Genomic DNA, 18,489 nt, shown 5'->3' with positions numbered 1-18,489 from the left:
AATCACTTGAACCTGGGAGGTGGAGGTTGCGGTAAGCCAAGACTGGGCCACTGTACTCCAGCCTGGTCAACAAGAACAAAACTCTGTCTCAAAAAAAAAAAAAAGAAAAAGAAAAAGATCTGTCCTGCAGAGAAAGGTTGAATAAATTTTTTTAAAAGATAGGTTGGATAGAAAAAGAGAAACAAAGCCAGGCGCAGTGGCTCACGCCTATGATCCCAGCACTTTGGGAGGCTGAGGTGGGTGGATCACTTGAGGTCAGGAGTTCAAGACCAGCCTGGCCAACATGGTGAAACCCCGTCTCTACTAAAAATACAAAAATTAGCCCAGCATGGTGGCACATGCCTGTAATCCCAGCTACTCTGGAGGCTGAGGCAGAAGAATTGCTTGAACCTGGGAGGCGGAGGTTGCAGTGAGCTGAGATAGCACCAATGCACTGCAGCCTGGGCGACAGGGCGAGACTCTATGGAAAGAAAGGAAGGAAGGGAGGGAGGGAGGGGAGGGGAAGGGAGGGAGGGAGGGGAGGGGAAGGGAGGGAAAAGGAGGGGGGGAGAGGGGGATTGGGGAGAGGGGAGGGGAAGGGAGAAAAACAAGATCTTTTGCAAAGACCAGGACAACCAAACAAAAGAGGTAAAGGGAATGCACTCAAGTCTGCCTGATGGTCCACGAGGCAGGAGACGGAGTCTCAGAGCCAGCTGGGACACTCCTCTAGAGGAGGCTTCCTGAGAGTGACGGCAGAAGGGAACCCAGGACAAGCAGCAGAGGCATGGCTCAAAGCCTGAAACCGGCAGGGACCCCGTTGGGAGGCAGCCAGCCTTAGCTCCGGAACCCGCTGAGGAAGGTTCTGCAGGAAACAAAGGTGGGCACAAGGGAGCTGGAGAGGACACCCTCAGGCCCGTAAGCACCGGCCAGAGTCAGCCTCTCTCAAGCAGCTCTGTGTCCAGCCAGGCACACCCAGTTCCAAGGACACCTGGCAAGATTTTCAACTGCCCCTCTCTCCAAGAGCCACAGTAGTACAGTCAACATTAAACAAACCAAAATTCATGGCAAACACATAGAACAGGACAAAAAGAAGCCTTATGTACTGATTAAAGCTGCAATTCAGCAGGGCATATGATGGCACCTGTGGTCCCAGATACTTGGGAGGCTGATGCAGGAGAATCACTTGAGCCTTGGAGTTGGAGGCTGCCATAAGCTATGATCATGCCACTGCACTCCAGCCTGGGTGACAGAGCAAGACCCTGTCTGTAAAATATACTAATACAATTTTTAAAAGAGTCGCAACTCACAAATTGTACATGACATACATAAATCTTTATAAACCAACATTATAGCAACCAAATGCATGAAAACAAAATTTCCTAGGAGAACCTGATTTTAAAACCAAAACCAAAAAAAAAAGAACTCATTTAGAATGAAAGACTGTAAAACACCTCTTTCAAAACCTGATTGATCAAATCGGACAAAAATAAAGAATGGAATACAATGCAACAAAATAAATAATATGCTTGCTATAAAACTTTGTACTTGGCTGGGCGCGGTGGCTCACGCCTGTAATCCCAGCACTTTGGGAGGCCAAAGCCAGCAGATCATGAGGTCAGGAGATAGAGACCAACCTGGCTAACATGGTGAAATCCCGTGTCTACTAAAAATGTAAAAAATTAGCCGGGCGTGGTGTCAGGAGCCTGTAGTCCCAGCTACTAAGGAGGCTGAGGCAGGAGAATGGCGTTAAACTGGGAGGTGGAGTTTGCAGTGAGCCGAGATCGCACCACTGCACTCCACCCTCGGTGACAGAGTGAGACTCTGTCTCAAAAAAAAAAAAAAAGACAAATGTTGGGAATTAAAATATATAGCCATAGAACAGATTACAATAGTTAGGAGACAATGTGTAACTCCATGGTGATTACCTGGAATATCTACCGGAAAAAAAAAAAATCACTTTCCTACTAAACATAAACTAAAAAAATTGCCCCAAGGAGGAGAGAAAAGTGACCAAAAACCACCAAAAAGAAATCAGGCTGGGCGCGGTGGCTCACACCTGTAATCCCAGCACTTTGGGAGGCTGAGGCTGGCGTATCACGAGGTCAGGAGATCGAGACCATCCTGGCTACCACGGTGAAATCCCGTCTCTACTAAAAATACAAAAAAATTAGCCGGGTGTGGCGGCGGGTGCCTGCAGTCCCAGCTACTAGGGAGGCTGAGGCAGGAGAATGGCATTAACCCAGAAGGGGGAGCTTGCAGTGAGCCAAGATCACACCACTGCACTCCAGCCTGGGTGACAAAGCCAGACTCCATCTTAAAAAAAAAAAAAAAAAAAAAATCAAAAAGAAAATTAAGTATCTATCGTTTTAAAAGACTCTAAGAGACAATGGAATTTTACTTAACTGAGCTCTATTTAACCTTTAAAGCTCAAGTAATTACTATGCTATTTAAATACTTCAAGTTTATGGAAAAAATACAGATCTCTCTAATTCACTTTACAAAATTAGCATTTCATACCCAAAGCTGACAGATAGTACAAAAAAGCAATACACTTATAAAAATTTTGCATATGCCTGGTATAAAAATTATTTTTAAAAATTCATAAATAGAACCGAGCATACACTCAAGGAAAAACACTGTCAAAGGGGAGTCAGTCCAGTGATTCAGGGAGTGGGCCAGTATCAGGAAACCGACAAACTTTACCATCATTTGAAAGCTAAAAGCCACGAAATGAAAAAATGATATCCTATAAAATTTAGCAGCTCTTCCGAATAATAATTCAAAGTAAAACACATATCAAACAAATTGAACATAATGTTTTAAAAACTAGCTCCCAAAACTCAACAGCAATAATCATATTAAATGCTGATATGCAGAAACTAATTCCATTAAATCAGGAACACAAGGATGCAAATGTCACCATTTCTATGTAGCACTTCAACAGAGGTTTTAGCAGTTAAAAATAAAAAGAAACATGAAGTAATGAGGGAAGGGAATGCAATTTATTATTATTATTTACATATATATTTTTTAGAGATAGGGTCTCACTCTGTTGCCCAGGCCGAAGTACACTGGCAGAATCTTGGCTCACTGCAGCCCCGACCTCACAGGCTCAAGTGATCTTCCCACCTCAGCTTCCCAAGTAGCTGGGACTACAGGCACGAGCCACCACACCCAGCTAATTTTTTAATTTTTTATAGAGACAGGGTTTCGTAATGTTGCCCAGGCTGGTCTCAAACTCCTGGGCTCAAGTGATCTTCCTGCCTCAGCCTCCCAAAGTGCTGGGGTTACAGGCATGAGCCACCGCACCTGTCCTAAAATTACATTTATTTGTATATGATATAATTGTATGCCTACAATACCCACAAGACCAAAACTTATAAGAATAACAATTTGGTGCCAGGCACAATGGCTCACACCTGTAATCCCAGCACTTTGGGAGGCCAAGGTGGGCAGACCACCTGAGGTCAAGAGTTCGAGACCAGCCTGGCCAACATGGTGAAACCCCGTCTCTACTAAAAAAAAAAGAAAAAATTAGCCAGGTGTGGTGGTGGGTGCCTGTAATCCCAGCTACTCCGGAGGTTGAGGCAGGAGAATCGCTTAAACCTGGGAGGCAGAGGTTGCAGTGAGCCGAGATCGCGCCATTGCCCTCCAGCCTGGGTGACAGAGCGAGACTCAGCCTCGAAAAAAAAAAAATAACAACAATTTTGTTGAGGTGCCTGCAATCAAGATAAATATACAAAATTCAACAGGCTTTTTTTTATGTGAGCAATAGACAACTGAAATGGAAATTTTAAGATGCCCCATTCGGAGGCCACAAAAACTATAAAATACCAGTCAGTACATTTACCAAGAAGAGCACAACCAGAAATAAACTATATAATGTTATTAAAGGACATTAAAAAATACATGATTAAGGCTGGGTGGTTGGCTCACGCTTGTAATCCCAACACTTTAGGAGGCCAAGGCGGGTGATTACCTGAGGTTGGGAGTTTGAGACCAGCCTGATCAACATGGAGAAACCCCATCTCTACTAAAAAAAAAAAAAAAATACAAAATTAGCTGGGCGTGGTGGAACATACCTGTAATCCCAGCTACTCAGGAGGCTGAGGTGGGAGAATCGCTTGAACCCGGGAGACGGAGGTTGCAGTAAGCCGAGATCGCACTATCGCACTCCAGCCTGGGCAACAAGAGCAAAACTTCGTCTCAAAAAAAAAAAAAAAAAGAATAAAATGAAGCAACATACCATGTTCCAGAATAAGATTTACTATCATAAAATGTCATGCCTTCAAAACTGAACGTATATATGTAATGCAATTCTGAAGAGGATTACAATGAGTCTGGGTTTTGTTTTGCTTTAGAAATAAGAAAAAAATTAGCTTAAAGTTCACATGAAATGATATATGTTTTTAAAGAGACAATGCTTTTTTGAAAAACATGAAAGAATACTGACAAAAGAAAAACAAAATAGTAGAATTCCTGATTTAGGAAAACAGTCATACTTATTCGAGAACTTCTGTAATAAAAAAGCAATGTAGGTATATACAGCTATTGTGTAGCCATAAAAATTAAAAGTTTAAACTAAAAAAAAGTAGCATGCTCTTGGCCTCCCAAAGTACTAGGATTACAGGTGTGAGCCACCATGCCCAGCCTGAAATTATCTTTATTTGCAAATGATATAATTCTATGCCTACAAAATCCGAGACGAAAAGTTATAAGAATACTTTGAATTTGGTGAAGTGTCTGTAATCAAGATAAATATACAAAAACCAACAGGTTTTTATTGAAAAAAGAAAAAGAGGAAAGAAAAAGGAAAAAGATTAAAAAATGTATAGATACTTTAAATGAGATAAGAATGCTTTATTTAATAAATGGTAGTGGCATCGGGAGAAAATATTTGCAAACCACACATTTAACAACGGGCTAATATCCAAAATATATAAGGAACTGAAACCACTCAATAGCATGAAAGCAACCTAATTTAAAAATGGGCAAAACACCTACATAGACATACCTCAAAAGAAGATATACATATAGCCAACAAATACATGAAAAAAGGCTCATTATCACTAACCACCAGGGAGAGGCAAATCAAAACCACAATGAGATTATCACCTGCCAACTGCTAGGATGGCTATTACCAAAAAGACAAAAGATAGTTAAGTGTCGGCGAGAATGTGGAGAAAAGGGAACCTTTGTGCACTGTTGGTAAGAATGTAATTAGTACAGCCAGTATGGAAAACAGTACGAAGCTTCCTCAAAAAAATAAAAATAGAATGAAGATACAATCCATCAATCCCACTTTTGGGTGCACAGCCAAAGGAAACAAAATCAGGATGTTGAATAGTTACGTGTACTCGCATGTTGATGGCAGCATTATTCACAGTAGCCTAGGTACCCACCATCAAATGAATGATTAAAAAAAGTGGGCCAGGCGCGGTGGCTCAAGCCTGTAATCCCAGCACTTTGGGAGGCCGAGACGGGCGGATCACGAGGTCAGGAGATCGAGACCATCCTGGCTAACACGGTGAAACCCCGTCTCTACTAAAAAAATACAAAAAACTAGCCGGGCGAGGTGGCGGGCGCCTGTAGCCCAGCTACTTGGGAGGCTGAGGTGGGAGAATGGAGTGAACCCGGGAGGCGGAGCTTGCAGTGAGCTGAGATCCGGCCACTGCGCTCCAGCCCAGGCGACAGAGCGACACTCCATCTCAAAAAAAAAAAAAAAAAAAAGTGTGGTATATATACAACACAAAATAATAGTATACAGCCATTAAAAAATAAGGAAATTCTGTCATTTGCAAGGACATGGATGAGCCTGGAGGACACTGTACTAAGTAAAATAAGGCAGGCACAGAAAGATAAATACCACATGATCTCACTTACACATGGAATCTAAGAAGGTTGAACTCATAGAAACAGAGAGCAGAATAGCGGTTACTGGGGCCTGGGGGTGGGGGAACAGGAAAAGGAGGATATTGATCAAAGGTAACAATTTCAGTTAGATAGAAAGAATAAGCTTTAGTGATCTATTGCAGAGGATGATAATTATAATAAATAACAATGCATTGAATATTTCAAAATTGCTGAAAGAGTAGATTTTAAATGTTTTCACCACATAAAAATGGTGTGTGAGGTGATGGGTTTGTTAATGAGCACAATTTCATCATTCTATAATATAAACACATTAAGACATCATGTTGTTTTTCATAAATATATAATACATACAATGATTATTTATCAATTAAAAATTAAGGCCAGGCATGGTGGCTCATGCCTGTAGTCCCAGCACTTTGGGAGGTCGAGGTGGGCAGATCCCTTGAGGCCAGGAGTTCAAGACCAGCCTGGGCAACAGGGCAAAACCCTGTCTCTACTAAAATTTGCTGTGCACCTGTGGTCCTAGCTACTCAGGAGGCTGAGATGGGAGAATTGCTTGAGCCCGGGAGATCAAGGTTGCAGTGAGCCAAGATTGTGTCACTGCATTTCAGCTTGGGTAACAGAGTGAGACTCTGTCTCAAAAGACTTTCCTTTAAAATTGTTAATTAAATTTAAAACAAAAAGGCCGGGCGCGGTGGCTCAAGCCTGTAATCCCAGCACTTTGGGAGGCCGAGGCGGGCGGATCACAAGGTCAGGAGATCGAGACCACAGTGAAACCCCGTCTCTACTAAAAATACAAAAAATTAGCCGGGCGCGGTGGCGGGCGCCTGTAGTCCTAGCTACTCAGGAGGCTGAGGCAGGAGAATGGCGTGAACCCAGGAGGCGGAGCTTGCAGCGAGCCGGGATCGCACCACTGCACTCCAGCCTGGGCAACAGCATGAGACTCCGTCTCAAAAAAAAAAAAAAAAAAAAAAAAAAAAATTAAAACAAAAAAAGAAATGGTAGTAGCATCTAGAGGGGAAAAGGTTGTCCCCTACCTCACACCATTTCAATCAGAATAAAGAACTAAATGTTATCCTGGAAGGAAGGAAGAGGAGGCAGGGAGGAAAGGAGGAAAACGCTTTATTGGAATAATATTTAGGGGACTGGCCGGGCGCGGTGGCTCAAGCCTGTAATCCCAGCACTTTGGGAGGCCGAGATGGGCGGATCACGAGGTCAGGAGATCGAGACCATCCTGGCTAACACGGTGAAACCCCGTCTCTACTAAAAATACAAGAAAATTAGCCGGGCGAGGTGGCGGGCGCCTGTAGTCCCAGCTACTCGGGAGGCTGAGGCAGGAGAATGGCGTGAACCCGGGAGGCGGAGCTTGCAGTGAGCCGAGATCGCGCCACTGCACTCCAGCCTGGGGCACAGAGCAAGACTCCGTCTCAAAAAAAAAAAAAAAAAAAAAAAAAAAAAAATTTGTCTACAACTGCGAGGTGGTGAAACCTTCTTAATAAGTAATGCAGGAAACCCAGATGCTGTAAAGGAAAAACTACATGACTACATAAAAGATGTTTTAAACAAGATCAAAAGACGAAAAATAATTAGCAGAAAAATACATGCAATATTTTATGACTTCAAAGGGTAAATATCCCTACTATACAAAGAGCTTGGCTGGGTGCAGTGGCTCACACCTGTAATCACAGCCGGGGATTGGGAGGCCGGGGCAGGCAAATCACTTGAGGTCAGGAGTTTGAGACCAACCTGGCCAATATGGTAAAATCCTGTCTCTATTAAAAAATACAAAAATTAGCCAGGTGTGGTGGCGCCTGTCTGTAATCCCAGCTACTCTGGAGGCTGAGGCAGGAGAATCACTTGAACCCGGGAGGTGGAGGTTGCAATGAGCCGAGATCACGCCACTGCACTCCAGCCTGGGCGACAGAGCAAGACTCCGTCTCAAAAAAAAAAGAAAAAGAAAAGAAAAGAAAAAAAGAGCTCCTATAAAATGGTTCAAAAAAAAAGAAAAAAGAAAAGGAAATATCTCCAGGAAATGGGGAAGAACACAATGGAAAACTTCCAGAAGAGGCACTGCCAATGGGCCACAGTCCACGAAGTGCAGGACGTGGCCTCACCCATTCAACAGGCAGTATGTCAGACAGGAGCAAAGCATCCTCCCCTTCATGGCTTCAGACATGTAAATTGCTATAACTTTCTGGGAATAGATCTCTCAGTAACTATTGAAACGTAAATGTTAAATATGCATACCCTTCGACCCACTAACACCGTTTAGTTCCCATTCGTGGGAATCCAGCCTATAGAAATGAAAGAAAGTGTCAGGACTCATGCATAGGAACGTGTCTCTCAGTACAAACTGTGGCAAAAAAACAGACACGAAATGCAATCCATCAGTGGGGAATTGTTGACTAAATATGTTGTATCCTCAGTACAGACTATTATGCAAACATAAAAAGAATAAATTTTTATCTCCTGACATGAGCAGATGTTGAAGACATATTACTAACTGAAAAGGAAAAAAAGGTGGAGGGTGTAATTACAGCACAAAAGGACTGAAAAGAACTTATTTTTCTGTATTGTTTGAATTCTTATGAGAGTTCATTTTGTAACATTAAAAAGCAAATTAAAAATATGGCTTATTCCAAGGTACAAAAAATTACTTTGGCAAATCAAAGTTTTTCAAAGTATCTTCAGACTCAAAAAAGTCAAAAAATAAGCTGGACACAAATACACACTACTTGTTCCTGTAGCAGCTGGAATGAAACCACAGTGAAAGAGCATTTGCTTTTCCTCCTTAGAAGGGCCTCAGCACCTGACTTCGGAGAGAGCCCATTCCTTTGCCATGTTTTCCCCTACATGGTGGTTGTCATTGAACTCTTAGGGGACTAAGAATCACTTTACAACATTCTGTTCTCCTATTCAAAATGGGTCATGCTCCATATTTCTCAGAGTTATCACCCAAAATCATACATTTCAATGCTTGTTCAAATATGTGAATACCACCCAGTAAATGCGTAGGGATGCCATTATCCTCCAGGTGCTCGGTTACATGATCACCGACATTAAAGTCCTACAACTTAACCGTTTTGTAGTAGTTATGAAGACTGCTATCATAACAGTTACCAGATCAGATGACAATGTATCCATGGCCAGGTGGGAAGATGTGGACCCAGCAGGACCTAAAATCATGGCCAAGAGACCTCTGTACCACATGCTGACTCTCTTTGAGTGTTAGGTATTGTTAAAGAGGGAGTTTCTATTTGTCTGTACTGAGACTGAACATGAAGCACAGACTTTTATAAATAATACTTTTTTTTTTTGAGACAGAGTTTTGCTCTTGTTGCCCAGGCTGGAGTGCAATGGCGTGATCTCGGCTCACTGCAACCTCGGCCTCCCGGGTTCAAGCGATTCTCCTGCTTCAGTCTCCCAAGTAGCTGGGATTACAGGCAAGCACCACCACACCCAGCTATATATATATATATATATTTGTATTTTTAGTAGAGATGGGTTTCTACATGTTGGTCAGGCTGGTCTCCAACTCCCGACTTCAGGTGATCTGCCTGCCTCGGCCTCCCAAAATGCAGGCATGAGCCACCACACCCGGCATAAGTATTAATTTTTAAAAGTGTCTTAGTTTAGCAAAAACACGACAGAGACGTCAGTGAAATACCTTTGTGTTATAGCTGTCATTCTGTACACCTTGGACAACTCCATTCAACAAACAATTTGGTTAGTTTTGAAGTCTCAATAACACAGCGGGAAAAGAAACTACTGTAGTAGTAGTTGGTTTCGTGTATCCATGGTTTCGTGACCCTCAGTGAACTGCAGTTCAAAAACACGTGCGTACAATACAGTAAGATATTTTAGGAGAGAGACATCACTTTCACGACTTTTATTACAGTATATTGTTACGATTGTTCTATTTTATTATTAGCTATTATTAATCTCTTCCTGTGCCTAGTTTGTGAATTAAACTTTATCGTAGACATGGATGGATGCATAAGAAAACAGTATGTGTAGTGTTCACTACTATCCTCGATTTCAGGCATCCACTGGGGTGTTGGACCATATCCCCTGAAGATAAGGTGGGGGCACTACGTGGATTGAGAGGTACCTTCAGTGCTGCCGAGCTGTGGTAACAGCACTCACTGTGGTTCCCAGACAAGACCCTCTGGTCGTGAGCCCCCAACAGCCAGTGGTACTGCCATCCAGTTTGACAGATGGAAACCAACGCCAACTAGCCCGCCTGGAGTGGTACAAGTAAGCCTAAGATGCAAACTTTCAGCCAGTTAACTGTAAGTAAACCAACTTTTTGGTAAGGAGGAAACATTAACCTAGCTCTTGGGCAAGATAAGTGTCTTTATTATAAAAAGTGTCAATTCGCAGTCTTTACTGTAAAGCTGGTGGTATTATTAGATTCTTCCTTTCCACTAACACAAACTCCCAGTACCGGAAGGCCCTTGTCAGGAGCAGGACCCGCGGAGGGGTCCGTGGTCAGTTCTGGGGCAGCTGCCGGGCAGTCTGTGGAATCAACTTCATTGCTCCGGTGCACCACACCCTAAGCGCACTCGTCCCTCCTGTAGTGCAGACCAGGCCCGGACCTCAGGGATTGGCACACCGAGGACAGGGGGCCAAAGGGAGAGGCGGCATCAGCACCGGAGACAGCGGCGGTCTCCCGAGGCGGGAACCGGGCGGGCGGCAGTGACGGCGGTGGGCACCCGGGGACGGGGTGAAGGGTCATGGGGGGAAGGGGCGGTTACCGGGCCGGACGGTCACAGGGATCGTGTCACCGGGGAAGGGGTGGGAGGTCAGGGGGTTTGGGTCACGGGATGGGGGGAAGCAGTCACCAGAAAACGGGGTGATGGGGGAGCGGGGGTGGGGGGAGGGAAGGCGGGAAAGGGGCAGTTAGCAGGTCCTGGGGAGACGGGTCGCAGGGGGAGGGGTCGCAGGGGGAGGGGTCGCAGGGGGGGTGGGCCCTCACGGGGGCAGAGTCACTGAGGGAGGGGTGGGTCTTTCCGGGGGGGTCATGTCACGGGGGAGGGTTCACTGAGGGAGGGGTGGGTCTTTCCGGGGGGGTCATGTCACGGGGGAGGGTTCACTGAGGGAGGGGTGGGCGTTCACGGGGGATCGTGTCACGGGGGAGGGTTCACTGAGGGAGGGGTGGGCGTTCACGGGGGTCGTGTCACGGGGAGGGGGTCTCTGAGGGAGGGGTGGGCGTTCACGGGGGATCGTGTCACGGGGAGGGGGTCTCTGAGGGAGGGGTGGGCGTTCACGGGGGATCGTGTCACGGGGAGGGGGTCTCTGAGGGAGGGGTGGGCGTTCACGGGGGTCGTGTCACGGGGAGGAGGTCCCTGAGGGAGCGGTGGGCGTTCGCCCAGCCGGGGTCACCGGGTGATGGGACGGAGAGAGGGGAGCGCGCGGCCGGGGAGCCTCGAGGGCAACCGGCGGGTGTGGGCGATCGGGGGCCGAGGGTAGGGCCAACCCCTCAGGCCGGCCACGGCCCCGGCAGCGGATACGCGGGCCGTCACTCACCGCGGCTGCCGGGCGACGCAGCCAAGGGCTCCCGGCGCGGATGAGCGCTGCGACAGCGGACTGGGCGGCGAGGCCACCACAACCGACCAAACCGGCCGGCCGACGCGGAGCCAGTGCGCAAGTGCGGGAGCCGGCCCGGCACTGCGCAGGCGAGACTCGGACCAATCAGCGCCCAGCGGACCCGGAGGGGGCGGGGCGGGCAGGGCCAGGCCTCGGTCCGCGCCGGCGCGCGCCTCTGGCTCCGCCCAGAACTAGTTCGTTCGTTCGCACCCGCTGGACACTGAGTTGTATTTGTCCGCCCGCCCGCCGGACAGCTGCTGAGCGCTGGTCACACTGACAAGCACAGCTAGCGGCTCCCTTCGTGGGTCCTACAGTCTAGGCGGGGAGGGGAGCACCAGGCAAAGCAGCCGGGATGGGGCGGGCTGAGGTCTGTTTTAAATCCGGCAGGGGAGTCGGGGTGCCTAGGAAGGTGAGATGTTACGTGGGATCCGAAGATCCACAAGAAGAGCCCTTTCTCTTGCCTGTGACCACTGAAATGGTGGGACATGTCCCTGGTTTCATCGTGTCCACTGTAGATAGTTGAGCTTTGGAACTGTGCATCAGGCTCCTCCCCCTGCATAACCTGCCCATCTACTTAAGAGTGAAACCCGTATCACTTACCACCTACCCATTTCTTCGTGGTACTTATCCCCTGAATTATTTTATCTGACCTGCTAGCATGCAACCCCCTTTTTTATTTTGCTGACAACTATAACTTAGTTGTCTAAACTGCCACATAGTATGTATTTCATAAACAGCTGAATAAACCAGTAATTTATCCATCTCTGATCAGCTTTGATTTTCTTGAATAGCCAAGTATTGTTCTTCCGCCACTCCAGCACTAGTGGTAAAGCTGGCATGAAATACACTACATTAAACATTCATTGACTAGGGATAAAACAGAACCACACTACAGCTGGAGAAATAAGACAAATACTATTGTTCAGCCCAAGGTACTACTGGAGGAGGAGAACACTGGGGAGAAATGAATAAATGAATGAATGAATGCTCAGTTATGTGGGGTGGTCTTCAAAGGAGGAGAAATACTTTACAACAAAGGAGAAAAGTACAAAGTCAGGGAGACAGGAAAGGGCTGCAAAGGGGGAAGAAAGATGCTGCTCTGGGGGCTGGTCAGAGTGCAGGTGGCTACACAAAATCAGGCAGGACGTTGGAAATAAAGGTTCCCGAGTAGGGGACCATGTGACAAGCTGATAGAGCCTTATTTTAAAAATTAATCCATGGCCGGGCACGGTGGCTTACACCTGTAATCCCAGCACTTTGGGAGGCCAAGGCAGGCAGATCACTTGAGCCCAGGAGTTCGAGACCAGCCTGGTCAATATGGCGCAAGCCCATCTCTATTAAAAAATACAAAAATTAGCCAGGCGTGGTGGTGCGTGCCTGTAATCCCAGCTACTTGGGAGGCTGAGGCAGGAGAATCACTTGAACCTGGGAGGCGGAGGTTGCAGTGAGCGGAGATCACCCCATTGCACTCCAGCCTGGTGACAGAGTGACTGTCCCCACCCCCACCCTGCCCCCACCACACACACAAAAATTCATGCACTTGGCAAACTACGTAAACAGTTAAAAGGATGTGCATAACAGTGCAGAGTAAATACCCCTTGATCCTTTCCCCCCAGTCTCTCCCTCCACAGAGGCAGTGCTAACACAACATACAAGCGTCCCTCAGGACCTCCCATGGATGCCAAAATCCGAGAGGCTCAAGTCCTTGATGCAAAATGCATATAACTTGAAAACATCTTCTTGTATACTTTAATCTCTGGGTTACTTATAATACTGAATGCAATGTGAATGCCATGTAAATAGTTGGTATACAGCATTGTTTCAGAAATAATAACCCCCCCAAAAAAAGGTCTCTATATATTCAGTATAGACACATTTTTGTTTCTGAATATTTTCTATCCTTGGTCGGTTCAACTCATGGACGTAGAATACACCACATGCAGGGGCAAATACTTGCAGGATATTCTACGCACATCCAGGCATACGACCAGCTCCATCCTGGTAGCATACTTCACAAACACGCCCCCCACCACAGCTGTACTTTCTTGTTTGTAGAAGCTGCACTACCTTCCGCCGAATGTATACAGCATGATCTACCCAATAGAATGCGACCTTCAGAAAAATGAATGTGGCCAGGGGGAACAGATGCTGCAGCAACAGCATAGCAGGACACCCCACAGCAAAGGAATCTCCCCTCCTGTTCCCTGGATCACAACGCCCAACTCTGGGATGCTGATGGGCAGCTGTCACACGATCTGACATCTTGAGTAGGAGGTGACACAACACACTCTGGGCTCAGAGGCTACCTTAAGGTCTTGACGGCTGTGTGCAGGCACAATCGCTTCACCCACTGGCCCCCGGTCGCTACTGGACAGCAAACAGAAACAGGCTCAAGGCCAGATAAGTCCGCCGTAGGGCCTGCTGCCACCGGCACACTTGGCAAAGACGTGATGGTGGGGTCAGGATGACAGAAACAGTAGCCTTTGCAAAACCTGCAGTCCTCTCCACTGGGAGTATAAAAGACGGACTCCAAGTGCAGCACCAAATGTTGCACTGGATCCTCAAGCCACCTTAGGAGATGGGACATGGGGACGCAGAGGCCTTGAAGAAGGAAGTCACCCACCCCTGGTTACGTGGTTGGTAGGCATGGAGCCGCAGGTACACCAGGCACTGCAGTACAGACCCCCAGGGGCCAGGGGACACCAGCCGGGCTTTGCAGCTGGCTTTCCCACCCACCCTGGTATCTGCACTATCACCTGCAGACACCAAGTGTGCACCCAGACCCTGGGAGCTTTCAATCTGGAAGACCTGAAGTGGAAGCCCAAAGCTGCAGGGCCATGTGGCCCGTGAACTCCCGTTTTTGTGGTGGGAGAAAAGATACCAAAACTAACCGTGGGCTTCTGGGATGCTTCTTTACTTTGCATAATACGGGTATTTTCAATTAAAAGTATGCATTGATTTTTGTAATCAGATTTAAAACGAAACGAAGAAAAGTCCAAATGCAGAAGAAAAAGAGAAGCAACAATTCCCAGGCCACCTGCTCACAGGCATTTTCGGTGGTGAGCACCTGTGAGCAGGTGTCCCTGCCCTTACTCGGGCACATGGACTGGGTGTGGAAGGACACTGGTGCCAGCATGGCCCCCAGGACAGTGACAACGGGTGCTGTGCGGGTGGCAGGCCACACGGGGCCACGATGGCCCCCAGGACAGTGATGACAGGTATTGTGCAAGTGGCAGGCCACACGGGGCCACCATTGCCCCCAGGAGAGTGACGACAGGCACTGCGAGGCCACACGGGGCCACCATGGCCCCCAGGACAGTGACGATGGGTGCTGTGCAGCTGGCAGGCCACACGGGGCCACCATGGCCCCCAGGACAGTGACGATGGGTGCTGTGTGGCTGGCAGGCCACGTGGGGCAGGGCGGCGCCGGCTCTTTCCTCCACATGCGGCTTTGGGAAGCGGCTGCCTGGTGGACTCAGTGAATGTGGTTTCTGTTCCTTCCAGGTCCTTCTATGGCCACGGAAGAGTGGGTGAGGGGAACACCTCTGGCTCCAACATTACTTGTTTGGTTTTGTTTTTTCCTCACACAAATGAAAAACCCAATTAGCATCTCATTTTTACTGAAATACCAGTTTTCTATGAAAGACGAAATGATAACATATAGAAAAAGGTCACTTTATTTTGCCTTTTGTTTGGTAGGCTATCAATGCCCTTTAAAATCCTACTATTCAAGTACAAATGCTTATGTTTACAAAGTATTTACAATTTCAGTCTGGTTCCTTTCTATTTTAAAACACAACAGCTAACTGGTTACAACAGTTAACAAAATAATAATAAAGGTCACAAAAAGAGAAACCCCCATCTTATCAGGCACCAAATCTGAACAAGGGCTTGGATCCAACCTTCTGCTTCCTGCCACATGCTTTAAAAACAGTCTGGCTTTCATTAGAATAAACGTCTTTCTTTAAAGAATAACAGGGCAACTGTTTCCCAGGGTGGCCAATTAGAGTCTGACAGTGTTTGGGCTGCTGCCTTTATAGTCCGTGTTCTCAAAGTTTCCAACTCTTACTTGCCGTATTGGAATGAACCCAGATTCACAAGGGGCCTAGACAACAGCTTCCTGAATGCGTACTTAATTCTTAGGTTAGAAACTTTAACCTTTAAAATGGAAGGCCAAGAAAATAATATACTGAAAGGAGAATTTTTACTTACAAGACAAAGTGAAATTAACTCAGGTCAACGGTAGCATCTAGAAGTTACTAAATTGAGTGCTAGGAGTAAAAATATGTCCATATTTTGTATTAGGGAACAGCCAAAGGAAACACACTTGAGATCTCGACAGGAGACCCTCACTGACGTGAGATCGGGGCTGGAACTCCACATTGCAAATATTCAGAATCCTGTTCATCTCTCCAAAAAAGCTTTTGAGAGATGTTGCTAAATTCTCTTGTAGTGTTTCAGATTAATAGAGCGCTTTTACTTAAGTTATGGCTAGGATATTCTAAAGTAAGTGCACTCAACATTTTATCTTCACCTATAAAGAGAACAGCAAGATTTGGGAAATACAAAAAAACCGAACAGGGCACGCAACTTAAAACAGATGACAAAGGCAGAATTCCTAAATACTTCAGTTCTGCACATTTCTGGATGAGGAGGAGTAAACTTCCACCGGGACCCAGATCCGAGGCCCACAGAGCGGCCCTCCCTCCGGCAAGCTGCGCTCTCACGGCACATGCTGAGTCAGGGAGAACGGGTTTGGTTAGAAGAAACAGATTCCAGTCCTCTGCTTTGATATGTTCACCTAACTAAAAGATTAATTTCTTCTGTTTTATCAAAGCTTGATTTTTACTTTTCTCCAAATTTCTTATCAAGAGCTCAAAAGTGAGCTCCGCAGTTGATTTCACTGAATCCTGCCGTATCGCTGTCCACAGAAACATATGGGACAGAATACCTTCCTCAATGTCACTTAAAGTGAGAGAATGGGGAGGAAGCAGATGAAATACAATGTAAAAATGGAAAATCTTTATTGTGCCGTAACTGATTTTTAGTATACAAAAAATCCTAATATAACCTAATTTCCTGGACCAAATAATGTAAAATAGGCCAAAATCAAGCCAGAGTACAAAGGATATTATTGGATATGGACCTTTTTGTTTTGGTGAAAACTTCAAAGGAAGGAGACATTGTCAGTCAATCAATTCCACTAAAATTGCATTTATTTTCTCGTCATAGTAAAAAAGGGAAAAACAGTAGCAAATACTGGGCTTCCTTTCTTCCACAACAGCAGAACCATACAAGCTTATCTGAGAGAAAATCTGCTGTCACAAGTCCACAAGGAAGAGCTGACTGGGCCCACCGCTATAGCCAATACTTCCAGAATCACGAGCCCGCCTTTGTCAAAGGGCTGGCTGTGGCAGCAAGGGGTGTCTGTCACATTCGCCCTGGCTCCCTGAGTCCGGGCCCATCGTCCCCTCAGCCATGACATCTGTACTAACGTTGCCTCTGCGTGGTCCTCTGGGCCTCACGCCAGCCATGGCGGAGCGTCCCAAAGGTTCTCAGGAGCTGTTTAACACACTACATCAAACACCAGCTTCCTCCAAAAGCTGGAGATACATCTTGAGTGCACTGAGTTAGGCATCAGTCCCAGAAGTTTCCATTACACGAAAGCCAATCCCATTGCGGGGTGGGCCTGGGGGAAGCCACTGTTGGCTGCTCTTTGGAATAACAGTGCAATGGCTGATGATTTCCCTTGAACACAAGCCAGGAACGTGCCTTGCGTGTTTAGGTGGGTGTTAGGACATTTCTCTTAAAAGTTAAGTCACATTTTAGGAGGGAAGGAAAGAACCATATTGGCTTTCTTTGGAATGGAAAACCAATCTCGGATGATTTACTTTAGACAGGCCTTCTCCTCTACGAAGACCATGAGGCATTTTTCAGTAAGGTATAAAGAACTAAACTCTGGCACGTGGCACGTCTTATCTTTAGAAAGTCCACTGTATGCTCCTCACACGCTAGACGGCTTCTGTGGCACTCAAAGCACTACACGCTCACAAGGAAATTCGGAATGGCCTTCAGAACACAGGACTAGGCTCTGGGGGACCGGTGCGGGTGGGGTCTGAAAGGCGAAATGATTTAGAGGAAACCGCGTTGTCACTTTTTCCATGAGTCACATAGTACAGAGAAGGGGGCGCTCCATAAGGACCATTTGTCCTGCAGTGCGGGATGCATTTTAATAAAATGATTACACTACTTTGTTTCAATTATATCTTTCCCAGTGCTGAATATCTTGCATGACATTGTCCCGAGGTTCACAAATAAAGCGTTTTCTGTGAGGAAGGTAGTTTTGCTTTAGATGAGAGGCAGCCCTGCTGCCCTGACTACTGGCACGGAGGCTTAGTGGGTGTCTTTAGCCTGACAGCAGGGACCCTCATCTGTAACTTGGGCTGCTGGCTTGGGCTGTCAGAACTGGTGGGCACCTGGGCTGGGTTGGGAGTGCCTGGGGTCTGGAGCGGGGCCGATGCCGTGGTCACCACTTGCTGCTGAATGAGTTTCTGCTGAACCACCTGGGCAGTCGCGGTCACTGCAGGGATCATCTGCACCTGTTGCCCGGCCGCTGTCGCCTGCGTGAGCGCCACAGTCTGTGGAGAAGCCTGAGCCGAGAGAGTCAGAAAACACACATTGCCCAGGAAACTCAGTCCAGGGACAGGACAGGGGACGTTCTTTGGGATGGGGAGGGCTCGAGAAGCTTCACTGACTATGCTTTTATGACATGGAGAATGACCAGTCACACAACAATATGACCTCTGGTTTCTAACTAAACACAAGGGGAAAATTAAAAGACGGTTGCTTTTAGACTAACACCAGATGCCTCTGGGGAAAAGGTGAGAGTTGGGTCAGGGACTGATTTTGTTGTTGTAGTAAAGCTTTTAATACAACCTGGATTGTCGAAATCTATATGCCAGTGTGACTTTGAACAAAATTTAAAAAGTTTAAAGCACTGCTTTACATTTGAAGCACTGTGCTAAAGTCATATTGTGGAGCATCAGC

General features: G+C 46.6%; 2 protein-coding genes across 21 annotated transcripts in view; both read right to left on the bottom strand.

The window, feature by feature from the left end:
* Nucleotides 1–11,513, bottom strand: part of LOC126930558 (putative EP400-like protein) — a 54,016-nt gene extending 42,503 nt beyond the window's left edge. For 5 of the 11 annotated variants that reach the window (XM_050747714.1, XM_050747716.1, XM_050747712.1 and 2 more), the window contains exon 1: nucleotides 4,062–4,410. The gene's annotated coding sequence lies outside the window, so the exon portion shown is untranslated. Of the gene's footprint in view, nucleotides 1–4,061; nucleotides 4,447–11,382 lie in introns of those variants that run through there. The other 6 variants (XM_050747721.1, XM_050747720.1, XM_050747719.1 and 3 more) reach the window with 4 other exon arrangements.
* Nucleotides 11,514–15,106: 3,593 nt separating this feature from the next.
* EP400 (E1A binding protein p400) overlaps nucleotides 15,107–18,489 on the bottom strand; it is a 231,973-nt gene continuing 228,590 nt past the window's right edge. For all 10 annotated transcript variants that reach the window (XM_050747651.1, XM_050747654.1, XM_050747660.1 and 7 more), the window contains one exon: nucleotides 15,107–18,092. In XM_050747651.1, coding sequence (XP_050603608.1) covers nucleotides 17,820–18,092 — 273 coding nt within the window. In that variant the 3' untranslated portion in view covers nucleotides 15,107–17,819. The remainder of the gene's footprint in view (nucleotides 18,093–18,489) is intronic.

The sequence above is a fragment of the Macaca thibetana genome, chromosome 11, assembly GCF_024542745.1.
Source record: "Macaca thibetana thibetana isolate TM-01 chromosome 11, ASM2454274v1, whole genome shotgun sequence".
In the NCBI taxonomy this organism is placed as follows: Eukaryota; Metazoa; Chordata; class Mammalia; order Primates; family Cercopithecidae; genus Macaca; species Macaca thibetana.
The sequence above is the reverse complement of the archived record's forward strand: the minus strand, read 5'-3'. Positions and strand labels throughout refer to the sequence as shown.